Source organism: Populus trichocarpa, chromosome 9, assembly GCF_000002775.5.
Source record: "Populus trichocarpa isolate Nisqually-1 chromosome 9, P.trichocarpa_v4.1, whole genome shotgun sequence".
NCBI lineage: Eukaryota > Viridiplantae > Streptophyta > Magnoliopsida > Malpighiales > Salicaceae > Populus > Populus trichocarpa.
Genome location: NC_037293.2, coordinates 5,424,631 through 5,436,382, shown reverse-complemented (window position 1 = coordinate 5,436,382; position 11,752 = coordinate 5,424,631). Strand labels below are relative to the sequence as shown.

Genomic DNA, 11,752 nt, shown 5'->3' with positions numbered 1-11,752 from the left:
ATAAGCTTCTTAAATAAATTCTAACCTATATAGCACCTTATTATCATTTTTTTTAAGTATAACAACTCTAAAATGCTTTAAAATAAGTCAACAAAAACCAATAATTTAGATATATAAAATAATAAAAATTTATCAAATTATTGAATTAGAACCTTGAATTTATATGTGTTTGTATGTATGTATGTATGAAAGAGATTCTTTGTTATTATTTTGCGTTTCATTTATTCTTTTAGATGAAAAAATCCATAATTTTTTAGTTATATATTTTTACAACCACTACTAATATTAAAAGGAGACTCGTTTATACAAAATAATTCAAAAACGTTTTGTTCATATTTACATTTTTAGCTTTTATGCATTCCACGAGTAATTAAAATAAAAAAATAATTAAAATAATTTATCAAGATGCAATAAATTATTAAATTCAAACTTTTTTTTGTTTTTATAGAAGATCCTTAATTATTTTCTTATATTATCTCTTACTTCTACAAAAGAAAAATTATACTTTTTGGCAAACTTTACTAATATGAAAAAAAAAACTCCTTGGTCAAAAAGTAGATTTAATTTTTTTATTCATATCTATATTTTTAATATTTATCTCACACATGTTAAATTTAATATTTTTTCAAATTTTATCCCTACATGGTATTTTATTAATTTTTTATAATGAAATTTAATTAATATCTTTAATTACATAAAAGAAACTTTGATACGCATGCGCCAAATATAATAGTTTGTAAAATAAAATGACTCTCTCCATCTATATAACACCATCTTTCGGGTGATCAGATATGTCACAATTCACAAGCAATATTCAAGATCAACCCTAGCTTCGAGCAGTGAGTGACATATATACCTTGTGAAAGAAATGGCAACGACCAATACTCATCGTCGTCATGTATTGGCCCTGGCAGTGTTCTTGATTGTTGGAATTCATATTCTGGGCAACCAAAAGGTGGCAGCCTCATGCAAAGAAAGTACTGTTCCTTCTCTCAAATCCAGATGCTCCCGATTCGTTCGAATTCCAGGCCCAAAAGTTCCACCATCTTACGCTTGTTGTCAAGCGGTGAAAGAAATCACAGTAGGAGACCTTCCTTGTTTGTGCAAGCTTCTTACCCCAGCTGTGCAAAAGGTGATTAGCATGGAGAAGGCTGTCTGTGTTGCACGAACTTGTGGCCTTCCTGTCCCTCCAGGAACTGTATGTGGAAGTAAGTCTATCTATTACTGTCTAGAATATTTCACAGTTTTAATTAATTTTACATAATTTTTTCTCCCCGTTATTCATTGTTCGTATATAGTCATAGAGTTAATATATTATTTTTTAAAAAATTATTTTTCATATTAAGACATAAAAATGATACGAATACATAAAAAAAAATCTTAAATAAATAAATAAAAATATTTTTTTGCAAATTGATGTTTGTACAGCAATCATAGACAGGTGCTTAGCATTCCAAACTACTAATTTTACTTTCGCTCCAATTTCTACCACCCAACATGAGTGGTACCTTGAGTGATAAACCATAACTTGGAGCCCCGGTAAATAAATAAATACAATTACAAAGCATTAACTCGCTGGTTTGAGTAAGCATGATGTGAGCCAATCGACCGAGCACTCCTTTTTTAAATAAAATATAATATTCCCTGCCTTGTCAAAAACTCAACCTCCCAGCATTCTTCAACTGTTTATGGAAAGGTTGGAGATTATGCTAAGAACAACTCCACCGATTTTGCAAAATAGCTCCTCATGCCGATAATGCAAGAGGTGATAGTAATAATATGTTGAAATTTGAATGTCATCAAAATTTGGCATTATGCAGGCATTTCACCATTTCGTCGGAATAAAAAAAAAGCATTTTATCATGACTTGTTCCTAATAAGAAAAATTAAATAAATAATAAAACAATATCAACCCATGTAAACCTATAAAACCCGTGATCTAGGCCTTTTAATCAGAAACACTGAATATAAAAATATCATGAAGGTCAATCCATAACAAATTATATTTGAAGGTGAAAAAAAATCAACAACATAAAAAAATACGAGAGAAAAAACAATAATTAAAAGCTCAAAAAAAATACGAGCTCATTTGAGTTAACCTGACAAACTTATGGGTTACATTATGAAATTAAGATAATTCTATAAAAAAACAAAAAAAACCATGAAGCATATTCTAAAAAAATAAATTAACATCGTGTAATGAGAAAAAAAAAAAGAAGCAAAAATAATAGAAGATTTTGATTAAAGAATGAAGTTCAAAATAATAGAAAGTTTACAAAAAAAAAGGCAAGAAAAATAAATAAAGAATAACCCATGATTAAATTGAAAAATAAAAAAAAAACCTAGATTAAAGGGTGCAATTGAAAAAAAATTAAACAAAAACTTACAAAAAAAAGCTAAGGATAAAAATTAAACAATAAAAAAAATAAAAATCAATACTCAAATATACTCAACTGTGGGGACTACTTTGAAATTTTAAATATCAAATGTGAATCTCAATAGAAAAAAATAAAAATAGAAAAAAAAAACTACTTTGACAACAATCTAACAATCAAAATCCAACACGGATTGCCTTGTGAGGAAGATAATACTTTGAGGAATCTAATAACACAATGAAAGTATATTTTATTTTTAGTTTAACGTGGGTGTCCGGGTCAGCTTGCGCGCACCTCGACTAATTCCATGGGCCCTGAAGTTAACGACCATGTAAGCCTCCAGTGGCCTAAGCAACTACAGGGCTCGAACCTGAGACCACAGAGGGAGCAAACCTCTTGGTCCCAAGCATATTTTTAACCGCCGCATGATGGCTTGTGTGCTACCAAAGCACCGCGGCTTCTCTCACGTGCCCGACAAGTTTACTTTTTTAATATTTTTTAATTATTATAAAATATTAATTTTCTCTCAACCCCTCAGCCAACATGCTATAACTGAAAATACAAAACACGTGAAAGATAAATAATTTTTGAAATTAAGGTTATTCTAGTAAATTTACAGTGTCAAAAAATATGAAATTAAAAAAAAAAACCCTAAAAGATCAATTATTTGATTTTTTTTGGTTTTCAGGGTAATGAAATATATTATTTTAAAAAAATGAAAATGCTTTTTTACCCCAATCAATTAATCCCAGTCTTTTTGTCTGATTTCATGAAGGGCAAAATCACCCATTCACTTTGACAAGAGACCGTAATCTCTCTCTAGTGCCATACTATTTTTCTCACGCCTCATATATTTCATGTATATATATAATAAAGAAGCACTATCTCTGTGTTGATGTATTTGATTCAATAAAAATACTCTTAAAATATTAGCACACCCAACATATAGTTAATTAATCACCACCCACTTAAAATTACTGGATATTTTTTAGAGATAAATACAAAAATAAGAATGAAAACAATATTCTGTTTCAAATATCTCATGACATGCCTCCCAATTCCAAGACAACATTCATCCCCCCATTTGACAGCTTAATATCTGCTTCATTACTCGGTTGCAGCTCTTCTTCATCAGTTCATGGACGCCCAGTTGGAATGGTTCGAAGACACCTGTGATAACGTGCAACAAGAGCAGCAGTGACTGTCAAGAAACCAAAAGGCACGATTCCTAACCCAACAAGTGGACGCACACCACGCCTCTGACCTCACACATGAAATGATATCGATTACTACTTGCCAGTGCCACCATAGTGACTTCCAAAGCTGTATTAATTTCTCTGCTTTCATCGGCTCATAATCATCTGTCATCCCATCGATGTGAAGTATATTGGTAAGAGTGCATGCCAACTTTCCATTTGACAAATCAACAAAGCAATGAATGTAAGACAGCACCTGTCTTCTTTCGAGTAGACTCCCCTCCCTGTTCTTTCTGTCTGTCTTTGCGAGAGGATTTCATTACACCAGTTCTCCAGTTTTTTAAAAGAGAAGGCCGAGGTTTTTTTTTGTGCTCATACACCAATAATCGAAAATTAGTGTGTGGCGTCAGTTTGCTCATACAGCAACAGTACATTTCTTGCAAGCATCGTTACTTTCATAATAAATTCAAAACACAAAACAAAGACTGGAAAAATAGGGTGAAAATTAAGTCATTTTTCTATCTTCCAATGCAGATATATAGATTAATCGTCAAATGTTAGTGAAGTATGAAGAGATAGGTTACATTTTATGCCTAGGAATCATGGAAGTCTTTCGTATTTTGATAGGGAAGGTAAGACACACAACGAATGAATCGAGTATACAAGTTTGAGCCTTGATTTTGTGTTTTACTGATGCAAACTAGAAGGGAAAAAACAGAGAGAATATTGAGAGTATGGAAAGAGCTTTCAAATCATTCCAGTCAGTATACATTTGCAGAAGAACAAAATTCTTCCATACAAAAAGGGGATAACAAGAAAAACTCTCACTACCAACGGATCAACCTTGGGTTCTTACTTCCTACACCTCCAAGCTGAAACAGAAAAAAGAGGCCGATCTTGCCAGCAAATTACTACACTTCCATTTTCTTCTTTCATTCTATACCCATCGCAACCATAACCTTGCAACAACCTTCTTGCCTGCAGCATACCGTAGTAGCTCAAAGACACGTTTCCAAACCCAGCCAAATCAAGCCTTTGGATCCACTTCTCGAGTTTTTCATGTCTTTCCTTCCTAGCAGCTCCCTCACATGCTATAATGTTCTTTATTTCATCTCCGAAAAGCATCTTCTCCACCTTCAACCTTTCCATCGATGTTCTAGATACAGTAGATTCCAAACAATCAAATAATGCGGCATAAGTGTATAGTGCCTCCAGTAGCCTCTCCATAAGAGTTGATCCATTGTGGTTAGAATCCTGTTCAGTTACCACCATGAGTTTCGGTGACAAACCCCACAGGGAGTTAAGGAAGCAATCCATCTTCACCGAAGCAGTTGAAGATAGTGGTGATGACGAGGCGGAGTCAGGACTTGGGCTATATCCATTAGCCGTGTCTTTCTCGAGCAGCTCTCCTAATGTGTTTTGATTCATTTGAAGGACTCTTTGCATGTTAATTCCATTTGAATTCTTCAATGTCGATGGAGATTTCTTCCTCAATTCATCATCAGAGGCCAAAAAAGAATGCAATTGAAGAATTGAACTGATAGCTAGAGCCTCCCCAGTTTTAACACGCAATATTTCAATATCAAGATTCTCTAATTTGCTAACAATGGGATTAAACTGAAATGGGATATCCAACTTTTCTGCTTCTTCAATTAGCTTGTGAGCCATTTGATCTAATACCCCTTTCTGCGGATGAATCCCTGTGATTCTCAGATGGGGTGGTCCCTCAGGCCTCACGCTAAAAGCTTGAAGGAGCGCAATCCACTGAGCAGGTTCAGCTGCGTGAAGATCAATTACATGAACCATTTTCTCCCCTTCCATGGCTTCAATTATAGCTTGATTCGTCAGCACAAAAGCGACTTTCATGAATGGAAACATATCATAAAACAGTTTGCGAACTAAGATTTGCTCAGAAACCAAAGTTATTTGAGTAGCGTTGAGGGCCTTGTCAATACCAGGCCAGGCTTTGACGATCCTACGAGCAAGCGCCTCAGCAAAGTATGCAGCGATGCGCTGCATGGTATCCCCATCAGGAGAGGCTAGATGGGAGATTTGACTAAGGGCAATCTCTGCATTTTCAAGGCTACCAGAGGCAACGTGGTTTGCACAAGTGAGCAATAAATGGATCAAATACAAACCCCTCTCCTCGGATTTTAGCTCTCTAACCCAGGGATATGGCGATCCCATGCTAGGTGAAACTGGCATCGTGGAGAAAACTTGGAGAGGTGATGATGTTACAGAAGATGATCCATCATCTTGATACATTGACGGTGCCACTAAAATACTCAATGATAACAGCTATGGAATTAGGGAGCCAAGGAGGAATACAATTGACAACAAAAGATGGGTTTAAGAAATTCACTTCACAAAGAAAGAAAAAGCGAAATCAAGGATTCGCAAGCATACGACACATGATTTCATGCAAAGAATCAAATTTGCATGATTACAAACTATGAGAAATGATTGTTTACCCTCGGATAGAACTTCAAAAAATGAATTCACCGATTGAACCAAGAGAAGTGAAGATAAGAACAAATCCAATGGATCAATCAAACAGAGGATTTTGATGAAAGTAACTACTATCAATTTGTAGTCGGCTAAGGGAGATTGAACAGGTGTACAGAAATCTCAAAAGAAAGCTAAACTGGGATTAAGAAACAAAGACCAATTAAGCTAAATTCCACAAAGAAAGAACCAAATTAAAACAGTAAAAAAACATAGAAAAAGAACTACTTCAAAAAACTAGCCAAGAAAATAAAGAGCATGAAAATCCTTACTGGGTTTTGCAATTGATCAAAAACCCACATGAAAACTCCAAGGTTCCCTCCTCAAAACCTCTCTATGAAATAAAAGACCTCGCTTTCTCTGTTTTTCTGTGGTTTTAATTTGTGACAAAGAGAGTCAATTCGTTCCAATTAAGAGAGATCATAGACTAGTACACGGCTACGTTGTCGACAATGCGTGAGGGCTGCTTTTTGTCGTTTTATGATTTGTTGTCGTTCTATCCACAGTGGAGCATGGAATATCTGAGAAGGTGAGCCTTTCTTTCTTTCTCTCTTACTTGGTAGTCGGTTACTTTCTCTCTCTTCCCCCCCACCCCCCCTCCTGTTAGGTTCTCTCTCTACAAGCTTGCCTGTCTTTCTCTCTTTCTAAAAACCTCCACTTTTATGGCTTTTTGTCTTAACGTTAGGTGGAAAGGAAATCCTGGGTCACCTAAAGGACTGTAAGTCTATATAATATTCCTAAAGGTGATGAAAGTCCAAACACACCCTAACAAAGACAAACAATGCATGCTATCGATTTTGTTTCCTAGTGGGGTAAGTGTGGTAATTGCAAGCAAGAAACAATGGATGCATCCAAAACCTGGTTTTGTTGTCTTGTTCAACGCCAATGACCATACAATTTGATACTATTATCTTTGTTGCATTAAAAGACAAAGAGACAAGGGGGTTAAGGAAACATCCAAAAGTAGACTAGATACTACATTTATCTCTTCTTCTCCTTCTCCTCTTTTAGGTGGTTGGCGTTTGTGCAATCTCAAGAGCTAACCCTAACCTAACTACAATTCAAAATTTCCCTTCCCTATTTCTCACAATTATTATCATTTTTGACCAGTCCTCCCCCTGCCCTGCCCTGCCCTGCCTCATGGTCTTATCTGGTTTCATGCCATTTAAAAATTTATTTTAAAAAAATGGATCTTCTTCAAACTAAAATGTGTGTGCTAGAAATGGTCTAGATGCAAGGTTTGGTTGTCACTAGATAAGGTATTTTAGAATTTTAATGCAATTTGATAAAAGTTATATGAAAGTAACACGGCTAGAAAAATCACAGAGAAATAGTAACCATTATTGGTGAGAATAATGGTTGAACAAAATTGTTGTTGAAAATATAGTTCAACACATGGAAATAATAGTTATTTAAAAAATAATGTCATTCTTGATTTAGAGTGGATTTTTTTTTAGGTAACTTTTATAGTTGTGGTTTGAAAAAAATAAGTTTTAAAAAAATACAGTTAGATGTATTTAGTTGGATTTAGATATATGTTTAGTAAAAATTGTGGTTGAATTTTATGTGTAGCAAAAAACATGTATAAAATATTTGGTTGTTGTGTTTGGGAGTGTGGTTGCTTTTCAAAGTGTTTTTTACTTGAAAATGTATTAAAATAATATATATTTTTTATTTTTAAAAAATTATTTTTGATATCAACGCATCAAAATGATCTAAAAACACCAAAAAAATATTAATTTGAACCAGAGAAAAATAAAAAAATTTCAATTTTTTTCAAAAACTCTTTTGAAAGGCAAAAACAAACAGGGTTTTACGAAACTCGGTTAAAAAAATATGTAAAAACTGCTTCACAAAAATTACGTTTCAAACTCAATTTTTTAGTGGGCCCCGCAACATAAAACACAGTTTGGTGTGTTACCAAACATCTTGTTGCGTTTGTTTCACCGCAAATGCAAAAGCTAGCGGAAAACAAACGCAACCTTAATTAACATGTATAAAGAGTCAACCCAAAATTGTATGAAGATCCAATAGTCAAGAAATGAGATTCAATATCTAATGGTTAAGAAAGAATGAGTCACCGGGGATACACTAGAGCTTCATTTTCGACATGTCTAGTACCTTTAGAAAGATCTCGACGAGACGATTCTAACCACGTCATGAAAAAACACTAAACATGATTATAATTTATTAGGGTTTTTTGGGTTAATTTAGGATTAATTACAACCTCATTTAATGTTTTTTTTAAGGTGCAGTTATAATCGTCTCATCGAGATCTTTTTAATGATATCAAATGTGTCGAAAATGAAGTCTAATTGTGTTCCCGGTAACCTATTCTTTCTTTTCTTATCTTTTTCTTTCCCCCATTTCTCTTTCCTCACACATCACCTTGTCTTCTCTTTTTTTTATTTGCTATTGGATCCTGAATTCCATCTTTTGAAAATTGAATTTTTATGAAATTTTGGATTGTTTTTTGTTTAGGTTAATTAATTTGTAAAGTAAACATGTCTAAAACATAATTAAACAATCGCTATTTGAAATAGTGATTGTGTACAAACACAATATCACATTAAGGTTTTCAAACTATATTATTTTTTAAATACCTTTTCAACTTCTATAATTGTACCAAAACTTTTAGCAAACTACATTACTTTTTTTTAAAAAAAGGCCACTAGATCAATGGTTTCAAGCCTCGTTATCAGCAAGAAGGTGCCACATGATCAAAGTTTGCACGCCATCTCTTGTGTGAATTATTTGGATTGAATGGAATATATCAATGTTCCATGAAAGAACAAACGAAAACAAAAGAAATGTATGGAAAACATCTCTCTCTCTCTCTCTCTCTCTCTCTCTCTCTCTCATGCTAGAACATCTCATGCTAGAAACCCGACAACCTTGAAAATCAATTGCATTGAATTTGAGTGATTGGATTGCGACGTTATACAAAGTTTGTTGCTTCCAAAACACAGCACACTGTTTCTTCTAGCTAGTGTCTCCCCTACCTTGCAATATCTCTCTCAATTTTATACCTCTGAGCTCAAAAGGTGGAGAAATCAAGAAACAGATATCATTAATATTAAAATGCCGTTAGAAAAGATCGTAATATTGAAATGTTTCTAGTCAGCCTTAATTAATTCCCATGATTAAAATATAATATTGCTTTCGTCTGAAAAGCTAGTAAGACATTCGGGGGTGCCTGGCATAGCTCATTCTTCTATTTTCAAGTGTTTTTTAAACTTATTTTTTTTAAAAAAAAATATTAAATTAATGTTTTTTTAGTTTTTTTTTATGATGATGATATATTGATATGAAAAATAAAAAAAATTATATAAAAAAATTATTTTAATATATTTTTAAGTGAAAAACATTTTTAAAAACACATTGCATGAATATTTTAAATATTATGAAAACTCACTGGCTTTCATAATTTGAAATTAAATGAACCTTCACAAATAAGTTCAATGCTGTTTTATTTAGAAGGTGTTTGAGAGTGCAGTAATGATTGTTTTTCAAAATACTTTTCGTTCAGAAATGCATTAAAATAATATTTTTTTATTTTTTAAAAATCACCTTTGACATTAACATATAAAAATAATTTAAAAACACCAAAAATAAAATTTAAAATATATATATACATACCTAATATAAAACACACATTAAAAAAAAAAGCAACCCAGGATGAAAAAATACTTTAAAATGTAAAAATTAACAAACAAACCTTTAAATAAGGCTTTTATAATTAGCAGCCAGATTCCTTAATTTGATCTTTATGGTAAAAAAAAAAAAAGAAGAAAAAAGTGACCCCTAGGTGGAGGTAGAAGCAAGAGGTCCTGGCGGAGCGGTTAGGCGCGCTCTCGTCGCTTACGAGGTCTGGGGTTCGACCCCTCTCTTCGTCTGCAGCCGGTCTCTTGGGGAGCCCTTGCCACCCGGGGCGGGGATTAGTCTGGACAAAGCCTGAGATACCCTGGTTCAAAAAAAAAAAAAATAAGGCTTTTATAATTAGCAGCCAGATTCCTTAATTTGATCTTTATGGTAAAAAAAAAAGAAGAAAAAAGTGACCCCTAGGTGGAGGTAGAAGAATAAGATGGATACCCACTGTGATAATAAAATCCAAGTGCAGTAAGCTAGGGCACATGGATCACGTACGACAAACTTAGGGTAAATGCATTTGTTGCCCTGAACAACACGTTACTAGTGATTGATTTTTCCAAATGGACCGTTGTTAACATTATTAAACAATGGATAAGCCTTTCGCATAATGAAGCCTGCACCCCACTATAGATCGCCTCAGGGAGAGATTTAGATGCCAGGGCTTAGGAGTTAGGACGCGACATCATGTGCAGCACAGAACCCCTCTTCGAATTCTACTTTAATCATGCCTGATCCTGACTCACAGCCAGCTTTGTTGTTGAGATCTGCAAGGAAAAGAATTACCAGAGAGACCCAATCCAATCTCCCTTTTTAACTTTAAAGAATAAACAAGACTGGAGTCGTATTCCACAGCTCTCTGATGGTCAAGGTAAGAGTGAGTGGTTGAATGGGAACAAAAAATGAATAAGAGGTTGAAGAGACTGGTCCAAACAGAGCTTGCTGGAGTTGTTCACAAAGGAAGAAAGTTTTCTGGACATTTGTATTGCTTTCTTAGCTGTTTTTGTCTGGTGTAAGGAAGATCAATACATTAAAAATATCCCCGCATTGAGTGCCCTATACGTAATGAAGAAGAGGACCCATTAAGACAACTCTTTTGTCTGTCTTTAGACTTTGGCAAGTCCTTCACCTCCTCAGCCCTACGGGAGGTGATTAACTTTCTTGTCGACCACATTTCCAGGGTGTTGACACTCGTTTGAAAAGTATTTTTTAAAAAATTTGATTTGTTTATTTTTTTTAAATTAATATATTTTTAAATTATTTTAATGTGCTGATCTTAAAAATAATTTTTAAAAAATAAAAAAATATTATTAATATATTTTTCTGAATAAAAAATACTTTGAAAAGCAACCACAACAACACTTCAAAACACTTTATAATAATCGAAGTAGAGATAAAAATCTTCACCACTTGGACAGATTTCCCTTTTAATTTAGTTTGAAAGTAGAGAATTCCACTTTGGACGCATTAGTAAAAAAATTCAAAGATTTTGGAAAACATAGGGAGACCGATGATGTTTTTGTAGAATCTATATAAAATTATGGGATGCGTTGATTATCTAAATATTTTTAAATAACAGTGTAGGGTTATTGATAATGATGAAAACTTAGGTTAAAATGTTCTTTATTTTTTTTATTTTGAGTTTCTATCCCTTAAGATTATCTCTAAGAACATTGTAAAGGACAAAGGAGACGGAGAAGAGAGATCCTCTTAAACTATGAACCAGTGTATTAAACTGAGTAACGTGAATGGTAGATTGTTTTAGGGGTGAGAAAAAAACTGAAAAATCAATTAAATCGAGAAAATTAAAAAAAAAAAAACCGAACAGTGAAAAAAAACCGATTAGAATTTTGAAAAAACTGACCGGTTCGGTTCAGTTTTATAAGCCTGAAACTAAAAAAACCGAACCGACCCCAAACAAAAAAAAACCGAGCCAAACCGGAAAAATAGAGTCAAACAAAAAAAACCGAGCCAAACGGGTTTGAAATGGTTTTTTTTCTAAAAAATCAAACCAAATCGAAACCAGTC

General features: G+C 33.5%; 2 protein-coding genes across 2 annotated transcripts; one reads left to right on the top strand and one right to left on the bottom strand.

Annotated features, from left to right (window-relative positions):
• Positions 1-868: 868 nt before the first annotated feature.
• Positions 869-3,576, top strand: LOC7467394 (non-specific lipid transfer protein GPI-anchored 20). Its single transcript, XM_024608767.1, has 2 exons — positions 869-1,208; positions 3,497-3,576. The coding sequence occupies exons 1-2, from the start codon at positions 869-871 to the stop codon at positions 3,574-3,576; spliced, it is 420 nt and encodes a 139-aa protein (XP_024464535.1).
• A 721-nt stretch (positions 3,577-4,297) lies between these two features.
• On the bottom strand, positions 4,298-6,679 carry LOC7467395 (scarecrow-like protein 3). The gene has a single exon (XM_002314057.3). The coding sequence runs from the start codon at positions 5,834-5,836 to the stop codon at positions 4,424-4,426; it is 1,413 nt and encodes a 470-aa protein (XP_002314093.1). The 5' UTR covers positions 5,837-6,679; the 3' UTR covers positions 4,298-4,423.
• Positions 6,680-11,752: the final 5,073 nt, after the last annotated feature.

What these genes read in the sequence shown, in the direction of transcription:
- LOC7467394 (XM_024608767.1), top strand. Translation starts at nt 869, where the DNA reads ATGGCAACGACCAATACTCATCGTCGTCATGTATTGGCCCTGGCAGTG. An exon ending in TCCAGGAACTGTATGTGGAA is followed by an intron (nt 1,209 to 3,496) that starts GTAAGTCTATCT and finishes ACTCGGTTGCAG; the next exon opens with CTCTTCTTCATCAGTTCATG.
- LOC7467395 (XM_002314057.3), bottom strand. Translation starts at nt 5,836, where the DNA reads ATGTATCAAGATGATGGATCATCTTCTGTAACATCATCACCTCTCCAA.